This window comes from Fusarium oxysporum, chromosome IX (assembly GCF_013085055.1).
Source record: "Fusarium oxysporum Fo47 chromosome IX, complete sequence".
Classification (NCBI taxonomy): domain Eukaryota; kingdom Fungi; phylum Ascomycota; class Sordariomycetes; order Hypocreales; family Nectriaceae; genus Fusarium; species Fusarium oxysporum.
The window spans coordinates 3,098,960-3,118,313 of NC_072848.1; the positions used below are offsets into that span (position 1 = coordinate 3,098,960).

Sequence of the window (19,354 nt, forward strand, 5' to 3'; positions counted from 1 at the left end):
TGGCCGTAAGATGCCGAGGTCCCTCGAGTTTGCGGGATAAGCTATAGTGTCTGCGCGTGCGTTTCGAAGTACTCTCGGGATTGTAACACCTCGGAACTGTTCCCCGGGCGTGCGACATCAAGTTTCAATGGAGCCAATGTTCCTCGGATTTTGGTGTCGTCGCGGGCCCACTCATCATTCTGCCGCCGAGGAAATTTTGCACCCAATTTAAAGTGAAGAGAATAATTGGTTATATTTTATCGACCCGTCTTGACCAGGCGAGAGTTGAGTAGTCTACTCTTAGTTACTATTATCCGATAGCTCTCTGATCGGAGTTGTTGCTTTGGCCAAAGCATTGTTCAAAAGCAACCAGGTCCGAGACAAATGATAAAACAGTGTCCAAGAATCAACTACACATCTGGCGCGACCGAGAATCCAAAAGGTGTGGTGCTAGCACATTGGAATGCTGTTGCGTCTACTAGTCGTGCGATGCTCGTGACAAAGCGTGGAGCTGACGATGTCATCTGTTCGTTCTCCCTCTTGCACACATCTATCAGTGTGTCACAGAGCACGCAGCTCTCTGGTCTGGAAATGCGACTGGTTACTCTCATGGAGACATTTCAGCACTTATTGAGGACATGAAATTGTTGCGACCAACAGCTTTCACAGCTCTTCCGAGGCTTTACAATCGTTTTGGTACTGCGATCAAGCGGCAACTATGGATAAACTAGGGGTGACTGGAGCCTTTGCCGCGTCGTGTGGTTTCCATAAAAGTTCAAGACATCTCACAGAACTCTTCAACCGCTACCAACAAGCATTCTCTATACGATCGTCTCTGGTCCAGGAAAATATCATCGCAATTCGGGTTCGACCGCTGTAAGACGATGTGTCGGCAGCCGCTCATTTGGATCCTTCACTCCATCGTCTTCTCTGTATAGAGTTTGCCAACAAGTTTATCCAAGCCTATGAGCTCACAGAAACATATTCGATGGCTTTGGGCCGACTTGATAATGATTATGCAGTTGGTACCTGCGGTGCTGTAACACCGGCATGCGAAGTCAGCCTTCCAAGATGCTCAAGACATAGACTACTTTGCCACAGATTTGTCGCATCTAAGAGGTGAGCTGCGTATCCGTGGACCGTCAACATTCAAGAGTTACTTTGGGAATGAGTCCGAGACTTCGAAAGCACTGGACCCTGATGGTTGGTTTCACACTGGTGATATATGCTCGGTTGATGAGCGTGGTTGATTCCGATTGATAGATCGTCTTAAGGACTTCCGCAAGCTATCCCACGGGGAGTATATTTCACCGGAATGCATTGAGAATATTTACCTCAGAAATTGCTCCTGGTTCGCTGCCATTTACGTCCATCAAGGCCTTCATAGCGGTAGATCCCGAGTCATTTACTGATCTCGCATCCAAGGTTACAGGAGACGCCGTTGATCGTGGCAACATCGACTCATTGCTTAAAGCTCTGGAGAACAGAAACGCTGTGAAGGGAGCCATTGAGGTACTTGGGAAAGTTGAGAAGGAATCCAAATCTAACTTGTACGGGCGGGTTGGATTGGTCAAGCTGATGCTGGATCCGCTCACATTAGAAAACGGGCTACTTACACCTACGTGGGTTCATGTATTCTTCCTTATCGATATGCAATCTGATCTTACTCTGCATAGATTATAACTCAAGCGTGCTCAGATTGCTCGTAATTACAGGGTATTATTGATGAGTTATACGAGCGGATAAATGAGCAAGAGAGTCGTGAGGAGAAGGGCGAGTAGCGACTTCGAACTCTAAGCTTTTTCGGAAAGTCGAAGTGTACATAAACGCTACGTTGGTTCGGAGCCTAATGTGCTCATTGGTCCTAGCCACCAAAGCAATCATATGAATAGAACAGCCTAGTATGCAATTGGCAATTCTGCTCATCGTGCTCATCAGCGCTTTGCAGCATCTTGAGACTTCTGGAAGAGAGCCGCGAATGACCCACATCGGCTGAGGAAGGGTGGTTCAAACATCAATAAACATGAAGTTGGTCGAGGTGATTTGATCGAGGAGACGGATGGTGACGTTCAAGATGGAGTAGGTTGATTTGATTTCACATATAAATTCACGACCTGCAAGCGGTATAAAATCGCAACGAAAGTTGAATCGCTTGAATGGCAATCAAAATTGTGCTAACAGAAAGACATTGCCACACGCTAGTCTCTTATTGAGATGCCATCAAAGGCCTCTAAGGGCCAAATAACATCGTCGAATTAGTCAGGGAACAACTTTCGGCAGGCTGGCAACACAATTCGTTAGACAGGAGGTACGAAATTTGCCTGTATGGACCTGCCCCCACCCCGGGACCCAGCTGAAGGTGCAGTCAGTGAGGTCTTCAAGACACCTTCTCTGCGCCTTTGCATCCACGCAAATACCGTATCCTCGAGATACACTCTGCGAAGCACTCTGAGTTGTCTGACGTTGAGAAATACCGCGGTGGTATTTATCGGCGTACTTCGTTCTGAGATCCCTCGGATGCGAGATTTAAGAGCCGCGGTCGAAATGCATCAGTAGCCGGCGGAGCTTCAGTCCAACATTGACCTGCCGAGGTAGCCCCTAGTCTAACGCGACACCATTTTTCTGCATCAGAATCGCCAACAGAAGTTATGAACGACATCTTCGCTGAATTATCATCTCACTTAAGACGGACTTGTAGACTTAAAAAGAACTGATCTTGACAATCCCTCCGGCTTGCGATCATAAACAGTGCAGAGTCGATTCTAGCAGCTTTAACGTCCTCATAACGACAGCAATCATGCCTTCACACGACAAGAAGATCGAGGCGTATATTGATTGCGGTAAGTTGTCTACCTCGACCTTGATCATCACTTCGAGGGCTTATGTCATTCCAGTTTCACCTTATAGCTTTTACTCGTTTTCCTATCTTCGCGAGAATAGACGCGCCCTTGAAACCCAGGGCGTAGAAGTCGAGTGAGTGCAGAGGAGAAAGACAAAACCATCAATCAGTTCTTATGTGCTAATTATATAGATTCATTCCCGTGTTTCTTGGGGGGATTAACGTCGGCAGTGGTAATGTGCATGTAATCTTGCGTGAAGATCCGCTGTTGATAACAGATTGAACAGGAAATAAGCCGCCATGGACTCTTCCGGCCAAGGCGAGCTATTCTATTTATGACGGTAGGCGAGCTCAAAAGTATTTTGGACACAAATTCGAGACTCCTGATTTTTTCCCGATTCTCTCATTGCTGGTATACTCCCAAACTTTCTTCCCGCAGGAATGTATTCACGATCTGACATACTACTTCAAACAATTTAGCCTCAACGCTGTCTTACATATGTCAAGATGAAGCACCCCGAGAAACTCGAGGATTTGTTCCAGTCATGCTTTGAGTCATTGTGGCTTGAACACCTCGACCTGGCAAAGCAGGAACACATGCGCACTGGGCTCCTTAAAACGTTCAACAAACAAGAGGCGGAGGAGATCCTGAACGCTGCACAAACATCCGAGATTAAGCTAGCCTTGAATGACGTGACCAAGCATGCCGTTGAAGATCTTGGTGCGTTTGGATGCCCGTGGTTCTGGGTGCACGATGGCAAGGGAAATGCGGAACCGTTCTTTGGAAGTGATAGGTTTCACTACATGTGGGACTACTTGGACCTCCCACACCGAGACTTGGAGCTTCAGGGCCTGGTCTCTGGAAAGCTGTAAATGATTTCTCTTATCATATATTCCGACAAGAACGGATTGTATCCGCTTCGTCCCTAGTGTATTCGTTAGTATTGAACCCTGTAACACGCAGCGATATGTGGTGGTGCAGACCGTCGCAAAACGCTTGATCAAAGAGGTCTATTCATTCATCTCGGATCGCGTCAATATACGAACACATATCACCCAGGAAGACTGCGAAAATCATCTAGATCCACATCCATCAGTTGCGCCCATCAAGCTGCCGTTCCCATTTGCGTGCTACTGGTGGTTTTTCCAGATGCAAGCTATCCTATCTTTCATTTTCAAACTTCCTCGGGGGCGTCGGGTTGCTTGAGCTCCTCGGTAGCCGGGAAGTGTGGATCATTTGGAAACAGGGATAACTTGTGGGCTACTACCTCGGTAAAAACTGCTGGAGCCCGAATATGCTGGAGCCAATGCATGTGACAATTCTGTCCCTGGACCCACTTTCCATATATAAAAATCGCCGAGGCGGAAGTTGGATGTGTACGACCCGGCCCGATACCACCTGAATACCTACAAGCCGTCCATTTTCGCCAAATCTTTTCACGATGTTGAGGCAAACTTCTCCTACAGCAAACCGACAAGCATTGCGCAAACGTCTTGGAGGCGCTTGTAAGGCCTGCCATAATAGGAAAGTGAGGTGTAGCCTGGCCAAGTCTGGCCCACCCTGCACAAACTGCTCATTGGATGACAAAGAATGCGAGCCTCGAGTTCGCAAGTCACAAAAGTCAGTCGGACCCTCTGCTCAACAAGCGCACTCCAGAACATCTGCCTCGGCTACTCTTTCGCGACAAGCGTTTCCGGAGTCATTCAGTCTCTTTCGTAACCATGACCAAACAGATGATTCCATAACCGTTGTTCCATCACTAGAATTAGAGCTAGACGCACGTCCGGCGACCAGTGACTCTAATCGTACTGTCCTAGGGATCAACAGCATCGGGAAGCCAGGCGACTTATTGAGAGGCCCAGATGGCACCTATGCCATTGCTTCCGAGGCCGTAGCAGCCTGTAGTGAGAGGTCAAATGCGTCATGCTCCAGCAATTATCGCCCATTCCCATCGCATTTCAGCCACTTTGAGGAAGACGACGCGCTGAACACAGACTCACTCCCAGCTGATACGCCTATGTATGGTATGAGAACCCGGTCCTATTTCTCCCTTGTTGCCTCACTCAAGAAACTCGCGCCATGCTCCGCAGAATTGGGATTGACATCCATAACTCTACCATAGGTGATCCCACAGGCATTTGCGCAATCGCAAACATTTGCGAACCGGAAGGAGCAGACAAGAGCGGCCACTTTCTTCTCCCGAATGGTATAGTTACCTCACTCGATCCGGAAGATCAAGAATACTTGCGACGTAAGGGGGCATTCGTATTCCCTGAAGCTCGGGTACGTGATAGCTTGGTTCGAGCATACTTCCATTATGTCCATCCGTTCTTTCCCGTTATCGACGTTCAAGACTTTCTTCCCAAACATGAAAGCGCCACACTCGATAGGGTTAGTGCTCATCTGTTATGGTCCATGTACCTCGCAGCATGCAACGTAAGTTCAAAATGTTCATAGTCCAGTTCGACATTGGCCATACTTATCCATGCTAGTTCTTGGTGGAGGACGTAGTTCGGGCAGCCGGATATGCAACTAGAAAGGAAATGAAGCGCTCGATATATCGAAAGGCAAAAGTATGCCCAAGTTCATCATCATGTGTATCTCCAATCAAGGCTAACACTGTAGCGTAGGCTCTATACGATATGCAACACGAAAAAGACAGAACCACATTGATACAGGCTGTCCTGCTAATGGGCTTTTACTCATCCGACACTGAAGATAAGACAGGTCCGTGGCATTGGATCGGAGTCGCTATCGGTCTAAGTCAGACAGCTGGACTCCATCGAAACCCTCACTCCACGGCAAGTCGTATACCGCAACACCGTCAGAGACTCTGGCGTCTTATCTGGTGGTCATGCGTCCATCAAGATGTTTGGTTCTCCGTTGGTATGGGCAGGCCAGTACGTATCAACTTGGACGATTGCGACACTCAACTCCCAGTCGCTGCTGATTTGGATGCGCTAGCAGTAGGTGTTCCGGACACACTTCGCGAAAAGTACCTTCCAGCTGGCATGCCCGACTTGTCCAAGCTCTTTGTTGAGTTGATAAACCTCGCAGTCATCCAATCAAATATACTATCAACGCATTACCGAGCTCGCCAGATTAGGCCGACCATAGCCGATGTGGTGGAGGTTGAGAAGCGAATATCAACAGTACATAGAAAAGCGAGCTGGTTTATAAGCTCCGAGAATCTTATGGTTTACTATCACGCCTGCCATCTGAAACTGTTTTTACAGTACTTTCCTCCTCCAATTGTGGTCTTTCTCTGCTGATCTTTAGTCTAGATCGGTCTCAATGGTCTTGTACCGGCCGTATGTTTTGAGCTTGTCCCAGAAACATTCATCCAGCCTGTCTCAGGAATGGTACTCATCAATAGAGCGGAAAGCCCAGGTGGCTGCTGCAGGGTTTAACAAAATCCTTGAGGCCCTAATAACTGCAGACATGATTTTGGCATGTCAGAGTATTGTGTCAGTACAGACCTCGACATTCATGTTTCGGCTTTGAATTTACGAAACTGCTGAATGCTGATTGAAGTGAATTGTAGTTGCATTGCCCTCGTGCCACCTATGCAGTTTCATCTCCTGAATTCGACATCGAGCAAACCACTCATAGCGACACTGGGACAACACAGCCTCGACTTGTGTATGCTTGTCGCTAATGAACTACGGAAGACATACTTTGGAGCATCACTTTTACATCAGCTATTCTCCCAGGCACAGACTCAGATAAGAAATCGGCAGGCCCTGCAAGAGACACCCAAGGGCACTCGTTTAGCCATGACGAACCGCGAGACGCAGACGACGTGCTTATCGCATGGCCCGATACAAAGCCAGGATTTCACAAATACAGACATCATAAGGAACCTCGGCTCTGCTTTTACAGGGTTCGAAGGTGACCTCGATGCAGATGAGTACGTATAAGTTTGGCCTGCCTCTATTTATTACTCAAAAACTAAGAGAGGCGTAGCTTTGCCATGTTCTGCTCAAATTTTGACTTTCATTTCCCTACGGATTCGCCGGATGATGCTCCTTCGAGCCAGCGCATTAGATGGTATCCAGACTTACCTACAGAAGACTGATTCCAGATAGAAGAGCCGAAGCTGCATTAGAAAGTGCCATGTGCCTTGGCGCAATGCTCTATGGTAATTATTTACCCATATAGAATCAAGCATCATTTGTACCGGCATTGACAGCCACAACATACGTTTCTTTGAAATCTATGACTAGCTGAACATCAATGCACAATACGCTTAACCAATCGTAACTTTGGCTATTCGCAAGCCAGGCTTTAAAGCAATTCGGTCCTGCTAATGACAAACGCACACATACCGACCCCAGACGGAGTAGGGGGTTAAGACAGTGACTATAGATAACCGAACGGAAGGACCATTCCCATTCTCTGGATAGAGCTAGCGTGATCGGCTCTTTCTCTACATATTTACGAGAGTACTAGAACACTGGTAACATTGGACCGTCAATAGTTCAGTAATTAAGGCCCTGGCTTCGCTGCATAGTCAGCCTTGGCCTTTGCAACATGATTGCCGCCATTGTTACTACGCCCTGCCTTAAATGTAAAGATTTGAAAAGAGAGAGGTATGGCGTCGAGATAAGCGTGAAAATAGGGGTTGTTGGGGAGTGAGGTGCACTTACATCTTGAGTTCCTTAAACTTGTGATGGCTTTAGTGGCTATCTATCCGGATCTCCATGAAGTAATCGTTTCATGTCCTTGAAAGTTGAAGCGTTATACTAGGAATGCCTTGATAAAACATCTCCGAGCTTGAGGTCACCTATTTAGCCCGGGATCAAACTTTGTTGCTTCTACTGTAAGGGTCAAAATTTCCAGAGCAGGTCGAAGTTTTCATTTCACATGGCGGCCTCCTCCGGCGGCATGTAAGCACACAAGGGATTCTTGCTTGTTTATTCCTGGTATATCCCTCCTAACCATTTAGATCAAGACCAAGATTAGTGTGAGCGTAAACTGAAAAGTCCACGAGTTGAATTGCTTATTACTTAAACTAGAGATTATCCAACAACAGGAAACAATAATGCAAGAAGTTGAATGTTTGAATAAATGATGTCTCAACACATCTGATTGTCACACTTACTCATTTTCGAAGGGAAGAATAGGCTCTTTGTTCTCTGCATGCTGCTTACAATCTGGATTCAATTTGGTCGCTCTTAAGAATCCTTTCAAGCTTGGTCATCTTTAGCACATCGCCCTTGATCTTGAGTTTTCCAGCCATAAACAATTCTTGTGCGTTGACTTTATTGGAAAATATGTCGCCAAACTCTTTCTCAGAAAGCAAGAGAGTCACTGAGATAGTGTTGTCACTATGAAGAACGGCTTCAGAATTACATTTACTCACCAGTAGGGTTGTTGCAAGGACCTTTCCCAACCTTGCCGGTTTCCTTGAGATCAACGTGCCAACTATCGGTCTCGCCGGCAGTGTTGGTCAAAACAAAGGAGAAGACGGCGTTGCATTGTTTTATTGCATTATTACGCTTAATCTCCGTTGAACTCAGTGCTTGTTGGATTATGTCAAACGCGACCGAAGAAGGAAAGTGGGCTAATATCTTGATCTCAGTCACGTTCAAGGAAGGTGGGAAGAGCAGTCATGTTTAGTAAAGTAGTAGCAGAGGGACTAACGGTTCTTTAGGGACATCTTAGGGTGCGTCTAGGGCCAGGTGTATTCAGAATGATTCAAGAGTGCAAGAAGCAGAGATGTTTAATTTATAAATGTTTGCTATAATTCTAAAACCATGCACTATATATTTGCGTCGAGCCGCGTTATTTATGGTTCAGTGCAAGTCGGTGTTTGTGTATTTATGTTTGCATGTGTCAAAGTATTATCTCGGCATAAGGCTAGACCAAGATGGCAGTTGACATAGTATGGAATATTTCTTGACATGATAATGGTCAGATCCTGACATACGACCCTGTTTCATAATGTCATGCATAGAGATAAACGCCGAGGAGTTTCTCGGCGATTATTTAAGCTTATTTCACCTCGGCTATAACGGTAAAGTCATTGAGGTATAGAGATAATATCTCCAAAGCGCGGCGCGGCTACTATAAAGATATCTAGGTGTTTTTTTACGTTTTAGTTATTAAGGTTATATTTAACTTAGATAAGAAGGTGGATTTAAAAGTTTATTATTATTTACTTATATTTAAAATAAAAGTTAATTAGGCTTTTAATTAGACTTACCTTAGTATATTAAGTATTATTATAACTAAGCCTTATATTAACTTTTATAGCTTATATACTTTTCCCTTTTAGAATTTTAAAAGTTTAAGTTAATATAGAGATATATAATATATATAACCTTTTTAACTTCCTAAGACAACTTAAAATAAATATAATAAATTATAATAAACTTCATAAGAAAAGCTTATAAGAAATAAAAAGGTATTATTAATAATATAAGATAAAATTAGTATTAATTAAAAGATAAAGTCTAAGAAAGTATTTTATTAAAATATAAGTTAATTTAAATTTAAATTATAACTAAGTAATATATTTATATTTAAATTTATTTTTTATAATATAATTAAAAGTAATTAGGCAGGTAAATATTATAATTAGTAAAATTTAATAAAATTTAATTATTTACTATAAAAAATATAAAAGTTAAATTATTAAATATAAATAATAATTATATTTAAGGTTTAAAAATACTAAGTTATAAAAGAAAGTAATTTAAATTTAATAATTTTATAATATATAATATTATAATTAAAAAAAGTTATTAGATTTTATAACTCATATTATATACCCCGCGGTATAGGTAGTGAAAAATAGTATTTATTCTGCGTGGATGGATGGATTATGTAACGGCCAGCTTTCTGGAATGGATCACCAGCCTGGTTCCGATGCACAAGGTGGGAGACAGAGCGTGAAGTCATGCGACAGGTTGGACAAGACATGATCGGCAGCCTTTACTTCCTTCTGGGTGGGAAGTCGGCCTCGGACGGACCAAAGTGGGCACCTAACCTAGAGGCGGTACAAGCAGCAGTCAAATTTGCAATGGCGACAGGAAGATTGAGCCGGGAGAGAAGTTTAGGAGAGGAAAACAGAAAACACTTAACATTAGCATAACAGCTAATCGCTAACAACAAACAGCCTCAAGCTGCCAGACCATGCTTTAGCTGCTGAAGATAGGATGCTAAACACTTAGAGAAGTTGGATAGTCTTAAAGCAGGTCTGTTAAGCAGAGTTAAGTAAGCGAGGCCATAAAAAGAGACATGCCGACGATAAGAGTGGGACTCTTTTGGGTGGTCAGGATGCATAACGGGGAAGTATAAACAGTTTAGCATAGCCACAGGCCCTCTGAGATCCGTTCTCCCAGGCATAATAAACACTACTACTACTACCCCCTGCAAAGTAAGGCATCTGCTGAATTATTATAGATCAAGGGTATTACCTATTAATAATTCTTCATTTCTTAAGAAGGCAATAAATAGTTTAAGGTTCTTTAAGAAACTAGAAAATTAAGGAAGGGAGTAAGACCTGAAAAACTATCTCGGCGTAATTTAAGTAAAGACTTCTAAAGCCTAAACTATAAGGCATATACCTATCTAAGTAATATATTAGAGCAAGAGGAGAATTATTTTAACTAGATAAATTAGCTATATATAAGTGCAAAGGACTTAGGCAGTAATACTCTTATATCTACTGACCTATAGTAAGAGAGAACTTAATAGCAGGTTATTTTTAAGAATACTTAATATAATATCCTATAAGTAATACTATAATTATTAGATTAATATTTATTAATATTAGATTATATTATAGCATAAGGAAGCTAATAAGGAGATCTATATATTAGGAGCTCCTATGTAGATAAACAGAAGATATTATATAATATAAGGGCATTAGATTTAGTAATAGATTGCTATAAGAATATAGTCTGTTATATAGGTTATACCCTATTATGCTGGCTTTCGAGTCTAAAGTTTTATATTTATTATAAAACTCTATTTTGTCTTGTAGCAGAGAAGAGTAGCGAAACTAAGTATAGGGTGCTTAAGAAATGTTTTTTTATATTTATTATCTGATTTTATAGGATAATAAATGCTCTGCAAGGAGAAGTAGCGAATTTTCAGTTAAATATAATACTCTCTGCTAGACTAGAATATTTATAGAGTTATAAAGTTTAGAATATGTTTAATATATCTCAGGGACTATAGCCTGATCTTAGGAATTACCTCTTTATTAAAGAGACTTCTATGGCACTGTATAAGAGCCTGTCTGGTTTGCCCAAGAATGAGGATAAGGAGAGAATAGGTAATAATAATAAGGATAATCTTAACCCAGAAGGGAAGAATAATAGTAATAATAATAGAGACTAGAATTCAGAGGATAATAAACTTAACCACGATGACTCTGCATATAGCAGAGATTAAGCCAAATTTAGTAAAGATACTTATCTAGAACTAAGAAATTAAGCGGGCAAAGAGCTTAATACTGCGGCCTTTAATAATTTCTTAGAGCTACTCTATAAGCTTTATCTTACTCTCTATATAGAGACCTTTACTGCTAGGCAGCCTGGCTCTATGCTATTAGTTTACTTTAGTAGTATTCTTAGTTTTTCTAAAGACTATTAACACTTTTTACTTATATAATAATACTATCTATAACTATCTAGGCTTATTTATATATAGTACCTATTCCTTCTAAAATGCATATTACTATTAAGGTTATATTATACTATTAGTATCCCTTAGTAATTATATATATAATAACTTAAAAGGTTAAATAAAATTCTAGCAGATTATATAATCCTAGGTTTATAATCTCTACTTACTAAGCTAGTTAGTCTTTAAAACTTTAGTTATACTATAGCTTGCACTAAGCCACTATCTATCCTTTTTTACTAAAGTAAAGATAAGGAGATAGTTTCTAATAGAAGCTTATAATTAACTATAGATAAATTCTATATATTTCTAGTATACTTTACCTCTTAAGCAGAAGAATTATATAGCAGTCTTATATATAGTCTTAAACCTAATATCGACTTAGTATTAGTAATGGATAACTTGCCAAATTTGCAGAGTAGATATTGTTTTATTAAGTATCTTATAAATGGCCTTAAGTTAGTATATAAGGAATTACTAATTAGAGCCTATTTATCTAGCAGGGGCATCCTTGCTAGAAATAGCTATTAGAGGTGGCCTATTATTATATTATGACTTAAGCAAGTAACTAAACTAAAATATATACTTATTAGTAGGATTTATATAGAAGGCAGTTTATGCCTATAAGTATAGGAGCTTTTTGCCCTTAAATATAAGAATAGACTATTTACTAGTTATAGAATTTACATCCAGGGTAGTTCCGTGGTATATATTACATAATACCATAAAGCAAAACAATAAATAAACTGTAAGTTTTATATAGTTTACTTCCTACCAGCCAGATTAAGCCGGGTTATATACTTATACTATATCTATATCCGGAGATTGGCTAATTTATTATGCCAAGAACAGGTTGGGCACTTTAAAATTATTTAGAAGAACTTAGATAAATAAAATAAAAGGCTTCTTTTTTATATAAATAGAAAGGCTTAGTCTAGTTCTTATCTTACTGAGATTTTAGTTAAGGCTACTTTAAAGATTTAAAATAACTAAGCTATTAATATCTGCTTATATTACTAACTTGCTATTGCTATTACAGAGAGGCATATCTATAAGGTATATACCCTATTTAATAGATATAATAACCTAAGTAGCAGCATAGATAGAAATACTATATTTGCATAGCAAAGTAGATATCATCCATTATAACAGGAGACTACCTATGGCCTTAATAGAGCCTATCTGTTTTAACTCTAACTGGCACTTTTATATACTTATAAGTAGGCTTTAACTTATTAATATGAATTTCTATATTAGCTAAGCAAAAGATGGTCTCTATCTGGTAGCCAAATACCTATATTACCTAAAACATTAAGGAAGCAGCATAAGTATAATATTGCAATAACTTCGCCGAATGCTTTAGCACTCCCGGAAGAAGCTAACTTACTTAAACGATGCAAGGCAATAAGCATATCTAGCTTATTATTAGAGAGAGACCGGGAACTTATACTAGAGCTTGGACCGGAATGCAAGAGTGATAAAGACCTCTATTTAGCTAGTGATAGTTTTAGGGGCATAGACTCTTAATATTACCAGGTAGGAAGCAGTTCGTGGATAGATAAGGTACTCTGCGTGCTTCCTAAGCATTAAGTCCTTATATATCTTCTTTGCAGGGCTGCTATTCAACCAGGTAGGGGCATAGTAAGCCATTTCTAGAGAGCATATTAATTTAAAGGTATTAAACTCTAATAAGTCACGGCTTTCTGCGCTAGAAGATTATTCAAAAATCTATATATAATACCGCTGCCAAAGAATAAAAGCAAGCCTATCCTAGAGCTTCTAAAATAAAGGGCCTATAGCTATAAATACTTCAGCTATATAATAATAAATCGCAAAGATATATTAACTTACCTTATAAAACTTAAGCACCTAACTTAAGTAGATGGCAAGCCGGATTAGGTATATATTATTATTAAAACATTCTCAAGGGGTAGGTATATATGTTATTAAACTATGGAAGAGTAAAATTAAATATATACCTATGTAATAAAGACATATTTAGGATTATAAAATAAGATATATCTTATATAAAGAGATTATTAAATTTTATATTATTATATCTTGCTTTATTTAATCTACGAGGTAGCTATTAAGCCTAAAGTAGATAAGGCAAAGTACTACTACTGTAACTACTATAAAACTATTAAGGAGTAGCTATAAGCAGTAATTATATTTACAGTATTATTCTTACTATTAGGGTGTTATACCTAGATACTATAAGACCTAATAGATAAGAATATATAATTACTACTAGATAGAAGTATGCCTATCCTTAGGCTAAGGATATAAAAGAGGTTTAGCTATAAGAGTAGGAGCTATTACTTATTAACCTATAATAAATTAAAATTTTCTATATATAAGACCTATAATAGATATAAAATGCAGGTAAAAGGTAAGTATAGCCAGGAGTATATAATACCTTAGTTATTATATAAAGCCCTATATATAAGATATTAAATAATTAACTTAGTATGGTATACTAATGCTAATAGCAGTTTAGCTATTAAATATACTAATAATACTATAGCTAGGGATATTTTACTACTATAGACTATCTAGGCATATAAGAAAGATTAAAAAAAGGCAGAGATAAAATAATAATATTAGGTAGAGGCACTAGGTAAAGTAAATACTAAGTTAAGATAGGTGCAGTTTATAAGATATTTAGCATACCTGCAGCAGAAGGATAAAATAATACTATACTAGGCAGGATTATTATTGGCTTCTTCTGCAGTTAAGCAGCAGATATGGCCCTGCAAGCACTATAAAGCAAACTAGAGGCTATATAAGTTAACCAAGAGCTTCTAGTATAAGCTTAGCTGTTATATAAAGAGGCTAGATAGGGTGCTAGATAAAACGCTTAAGTAGCTTAGCAGCATCAACCCCGTTCGGCTAAAAGCAGTAGTCAGATATAATAGATAAGTATAGTATGTGTTAGCAGCGGTACTTATGCTATTACATCCGGATCTAGCCGCTTAAGCGCAAAGGAGTTAAGATAGAGTATAGTATCTGATTTACGGAAGAGCACTGGAACTCTCTGGCTGATATCGTCTAGCAACTTGATATTATTGCTAACAAGAAGAGGCAAGGTCGTCTAGCTCTTCGAGAGTCGAATCTGCCATAGGGATTTCCGTGGCTCCAAGTCCTACAATCTCGACAAATCGCTTAAGCTCATCTTCCGTCGTAACCCAAAGCTTGCGCGGCTGCGGTGGAGCTGGCTTGATGTCGGGAACGGTTAAGCTGAATGTGAAATGGTCAGACTAGGGGCGAGATGGTCCTCCACGGTAGCTTCGGCCAGAGGCAAGTTAGTAAAGGCTAAATCAATTGTGTTACCATGCGTGTCTGTCAGTATATCTGGAGTGTTAAAAAGGCTGAGTTCGTGCTCTGATGCCCAGTCTGCAATTTCTTAGCCGTGGTTTGTAGCCTGGCCTGTCTGCCAACTATGGTGTCTGGCATTAAAATCGCCTGCGACGAGGCGGCGTTCTGGGACAGACTATCGAAGTAGCGTGTTTAGGGCATCCCTCTTATGATAAATAGGGTATTTCGAAAGGATGACGCAGTCCTGTACATGAGCAAGCTATTCTGTAAACTATTGGTACTTAATGTCCCTATTGAGCTGCCTGGTTGGTCTTTAATCTACTTCGTATTACACCTTACCTATAAGGTCTTCTATCTAATAAAGGACCGCAAACTAGCTCTCTATGCGCGCTCCCTTTACCTATTAACCTCTATTTATATTTCAGTTAGATATTCTTTCTCAAGCTCTGTTAAGTGGAAAACCTAACTAGGAGTATAGTAATATGTAATAAGATTACAAAGGCCATCTGGTATTCTGCCATAGTGCTAAAGGCAAATCTTCTAAGTATCCTTATAGTAACTATAGATATTAAAATACTCTTATATTTATCTTATATCTGCAATAGCTTCTTTTATAGCGTGGTTAATATTATTCTCTAGGTTTAATCTAAGAAGTTCTTTAACGTCGACTTGTTAGTCTTAAGCATTAAGCTAACCTAGGTTCTTTAAAATCTCCCTTCTGAGCTGTTTAATAATAGCTCTATCCAGAGTTGCCAGTCTCTTTCCAAGACTCTTTATCTATGAAGTATAGTTGCATAATGTTATAGAATTATCCTCTATCTCATTATCGACACTTAGAGGGATAGGCCTGTTTAACTCCATGGATGGAAGAGGGTTATCGCTGGGCTCTAGCTTTGGAACTATTAGGATAAATTCTAGAATAGCTAGGTAAAGTGTTTTATAAAAGATATCCTTATATCTGTTTATATTGGGCATTCTAGTGGTGATAACCTAATGCGAATTACTACCTACCTTTCGAAGTGCTATAATAGGCTTCTGAATATTTCCATTAAGTTTAATAGTAAATGCATATCCCTTGACCTTAGTTTATACTTAAATAGTAACTAGTAGCCACTGGATTCTATTAAACTTACCAAATAGCTTAATAAGATCTTTATTCTATCTAAAGAATTCTTCACTAGTAGGCCAAAGCTTTTAGTATGTAATTACTATAATTATACTGCCTATAATAAAGGCTAGGGCGCAAAAAGTCTTCCCTATCCTAGCCTAGAGTATTATAACTTTTAAGGCAGAGTATTAAAGAGAGTTTATTCCTCTATAACACTTAAGGGTTAAATCCCAAAGGAGCCTACTATTAAGGATCCGTTTACTTATAGTATTAAAGCATCCCTTAGCCTCGTATTTCTTAATCCCTGCCCTATAGAAAATATCTGCAGTAATAGCCTTACAAAGCTTATACATAATGTCCAGTGAGGTAGTATAGTAAGGAACATCATTGCAGGTATCTATGCCAATACTGTATATATCTGGCAACCCTTCCTTAATACTCTCAACGACGGCACTCATCTTTGCATCCATCTTTGGCGAAGTTGTTTGCCCCACGATTTAGGTATGTGGCACTGCTAACAGCTTAGTACCTCAGGATAGATTACTGGAATGGTTAGATACTCATAATATCGTCATTTGGGCTCCGATGCCTGTGTGATTTGTTTAGAGAAGAAGAAAATTCTGAAATGTTTTGAAAGATTGTGAGGTTGAAGTCAGGGCAGTGATTAAAAGTTAAATCAGCTGATTATCGAGAACCCTCTGCACACCAAGATATCTATAAGGGGCAATGAAGTATTAGGATCTTTATCCTAAGGGAAAAAAAGTCTTGGGTAAACTTAATATAATTTGATAAAGATTTGATAAATCTTAGACCAGATATCAGAAGTATTCTTATATTCCAGAGAGGCTGTTCAACCTAAAGTATGCAGATTATTTTTCGATCCTCCCGCCAAGTAACGAGAGCCCATAGCACGGGAAGCAAAAGCCTGACAGTGACTGAAGGTGCCAAGATAAGCCTGAAGTATTAGCAAGTCGATGAAAGAATTGTCAAGTTTACCGAACCTGTATAAATTTACATAGGGTTACCCTGGACTCTCTCCGATCTAGGGTCAAACTCGGGCATTGGCAGTCTTTTCTCAAACGTCGCTGTCACCCATGATGTCCTCAAGATTGATGGCCACCTCTGACTCGTAGGTGATGGAGAGATCAAACAAGAGGTTTATGTTACAACTGACTAATCGCTTCCCTTCTTTCCTCACCAATACGATCGTGAGCCACGATGATATGTACAACCCTTCAATACCAGACATGACACTTTGCTCATAAGTCATCGATAAAAGTGTCTGCCTCAATGCGCCTAGCCCGCTCTATTAACTATTGACAGACGCGACGCTTCGCTACCACTCCGTGAGTCAGTTTGAAGCCCTCCCCCATCAGGCTCTTTCATGCGTAACGACTTGGAGGCTTTCTACCGTCACTGCCGCCACCCACTCTTTGCGTTCCGGTAGAAGAACTAAGTTCCAGGTTTCGTTATCGATAATAGACTGTGACGGGTTTCTTGGCTTAAAACGAAAGTTGCGTACAAATTGGGATACAGAAACGTATAGTTCTAGGTGCGAGAAACTAAATTTCGTTACTACTAGGACAATCGATATGGCACGGAATTTTGGGGCTTGACTTACTGGGCTCCTAAGCAGATATTTGCGCCTCTCGAAAATGGTATGTAAAAGCGATCACGAAGACTGTCTTGGGTCAAAGACTTTCCGTCCTGAGACAACCATCGATACGGATCATAAAGCTTGGGATTTGGATATGCCATCGTGTCGTGTAGATACCAGATAGGTGAGGATGTGAGCACCGTCTGCAACGGCTTCGGTTAGCAGATTGTCCTTGTATCTAGCCAGGATCACTTACCCCCTCTGGGATAAAGGTACCATGCAGCTCAATTCCTCCAGGGGGCACGATCCTAGGAAGCATCGCCGCCGCGGCACCGGCCCATCGAATGCCCTCTTTAACGCAGGCCTGCAGGCGGGGAATGTTCTCGAGCGTAGTCATGTCTGTTGCAAAGGAGACACTGGCCAGGTCTTGATACAAAGCATCTTGGTAAGAGGAGTTGTGTGCCAGAGCCCATATAATATGCGCAAGCGTAGCGGACGTCGTATCAGTTCCTGGACCAAGGTTCTCGCCTGCCTCGGACAAAGCAGTTCCGGCGGGTAGGCCAGCATTGCACAAGGTTTGTATGAGATTCGGAGAGCTGATGCTAGGCTTGCCAAATTCGGAGTCAGCCGAGAGAGCGGCTTGCCATGAATTCCGAGACCACTGGATACATTAATCCCATTAATCTTGACTGATGCTAGAAAATGGGAATATTGAACTTACGGTTTGGAAATCAGCAAGGCCTTGAGAGTATTTAGTTCTGAAACCCGTCAAGCTGTAGAGGCTCTGCTCGATTCTCTCCCAGAATTGACATAAGAGAGGGAAGTTTGTGAGCTAAACGAAGATAGGAAATATCAGTATCTGTAGGGAGATAACATCCCGTGGAAACAAACTCACAACAGGCATCCATGTAGCCTTCTCATCGTTCTTCTCAACCATAGCCAGCTGTTTCTCACCAGCCCAAAAGTCAACAGCCCCAAGAGTTGTACCAAAAGAGAAGTCAGCTATGTTGGAGATTAATAAAATGCCACAAATAAACGGAGTAGAAGAAGCCAATAAGTATCTTACACATTATGTCTGCTTCAAGAGCTCGTGATGCCACGCCTATATCTATGATAGGATTGCTATTTCGAATCTTGTCGATAAATCTCTCAACATGGTGTGAGATCAGTTTCTCCAGCTGTGGCACCTTACTTCGACTGAATAGCTGAGACATGATCCTCCTACGCTTCGCATGCTCTATTGGATCTCTGTTTCGCATCAGTCAAATGATCAAAGCCGTCTGGATAAGCGTGAGACTTGCGTTATGGAAAACAGAGCTGGATGGCCGCCTTGCACAAATTCGCCGTAGACTCTTGGGTCTTTCTTGAACTTGCTTCCAACTTTGTGCACCGTTTCATAGGTATCTCGAGAGTAGAAGGACACTTCATTTGGGCTGATACGGATCAAGGGGCCTGGTGGTATTGGGGTTAATGTTCCTGAGTACTGGCCGACTATTATGATTTGCTTACCTAGCCTTTCGTGTAGCTTGGGTAGACTGAGGGTAATTGTGCCATTGTATTCTTGTGGAAATGCCCATGCAAGCCTCGAAAATGCTGCACCGAAGCCTGCACTCGGAATCTTGGACAGAGGGGAGGTATACACTGAGATGATACCCTACAACATTGGTCAGTTTGTACAGCCAAAAAATGAAGACGTGTTCATACATATATGATAACTGCGATAACAAAAGCTGCACCCAGCTCGAGGAACGGTAGAGTCATGACTAGAATGCGTTATCGTGTTATCGAATGGATGCCGGGGATCGTATCAACTTTTGCTCAAGTACAGGGTTGAGCGATACATATAACAATCACGTCATGCAGTGTCAAGGACGC

General features: G+C 40.7%; 5 protein-coding genes across 5 annotated transcripts; 3 read left to right on the forward strand and 2 right to left on the reverse strand.

Annotated features, from left to right (window-relative positions):
• Window positions 1-2,776: 2,776 nt before the first annotated feature.
• FOBCDRAFT_145164 (DSBA family oxidoreductase) lies at window positions 2,777-3,691 on the forward strand (the record flags this gene model as incomplete). Its single annotated transcript, XM_059608209.1, has 5 exons — window positions 2,777-2,819; window positions 2,874-2,952; window positions 3,011-3,051; window positions 3,106-3,230; window positions 3,299-3,691. The coding sequence occupies 5 exons, from the start codon at window positions 2,777-2,779 to the stop codon at window positions 3,689-3,691; spliced, it is 681 nt and encodes a 226-aa protein (XP_059465910.1).
• Window positions 3,692-4,218: 527 nt separating this feature from the next.
• FOBCDRAFT_168756 (fungal-specific transcription factor domain-containing protein) lies at window positions 4,219-7,009 on the forward strand. Its single transcript, XM_059608440.1, has 7 exons — window positions 4,219-4,843; window positions 4,942-5,255; window positions 5,312-5,392; window positions 5,450-6,054; window positions 6,104-6,286; window positions 6,364-6,729; window positions 6,786-7,009. Exons 1-7 carry the CDS (start codon window positions 4,261-4,263, stop codon window positions 6,895-6,897), a joined length of 2,244 nt encoding a protein of 747 aa, XP_059465911.1. The 5' UTR covers window positions 4,219-4,260; the 3' UTR covers window positions 6,898-7,009.
• A 959-nt stretch (window positions 7,010-7,968) lies between these two features.
• FOBCDRAFT_243909 (SCP-2 sterol transfer family protein) lies at window positions 7,969-8,481 on the reverse strand (the record flags this gene model as incomplete). Its single annotated transcript, XM_054706973.2, has 3 exons — window positions 7,969-8,132; window positions 8,185-8,385; window positions 8,466-8,481. 3 exons carry the CDS (start codon window positions 8,479-8,481, stop codon window positions 7,969-7,971), a joined length of 381 nt encoding a protein of 126 aa, XP_054562948.2.
• Window positions 8,482-11,786: 3,305 nt separating this feature from the next.
• Window positions 11,787-11,987, forward strand: FOBCDRAFT_145007 (uncharacterized protein; the record flags this gene model as incomplete). The annotated part of the gene is made up of 1 exon (XM_059608200.1): window positions 11,787-11,987. A coding segment is annotated over one exon (201 nt), but the record flags the coding sequence as incomplete, so codon positions are not given.
• A 5,267-nt stretch (window positions 11,988-17,254) lies between these two features.
• On the reverse strand, window positions 17,255-19,130 carry FOBCDRAFT_143287 (cytochrome P450; the record flags this gene model as incomplete). The annotated part of the gene is made up of 7 exons (XM_059608160.1): window positions 17,255-17,444; window positions 17,504-17,691; window positions 17,736-18,140; window positions 18,201-18,311; window positions 18,375-18,481; window positions 18,546-18,725; window positions 18,989-19,130. Coding segments are annotated over 7 exons (1,323 nt in total), but the record flags the coding sequence as incomplete, so codon positions are not given.
• Between the last annotated feature and the right edge of the window lie 224 nt (window positions 19,131-19,354).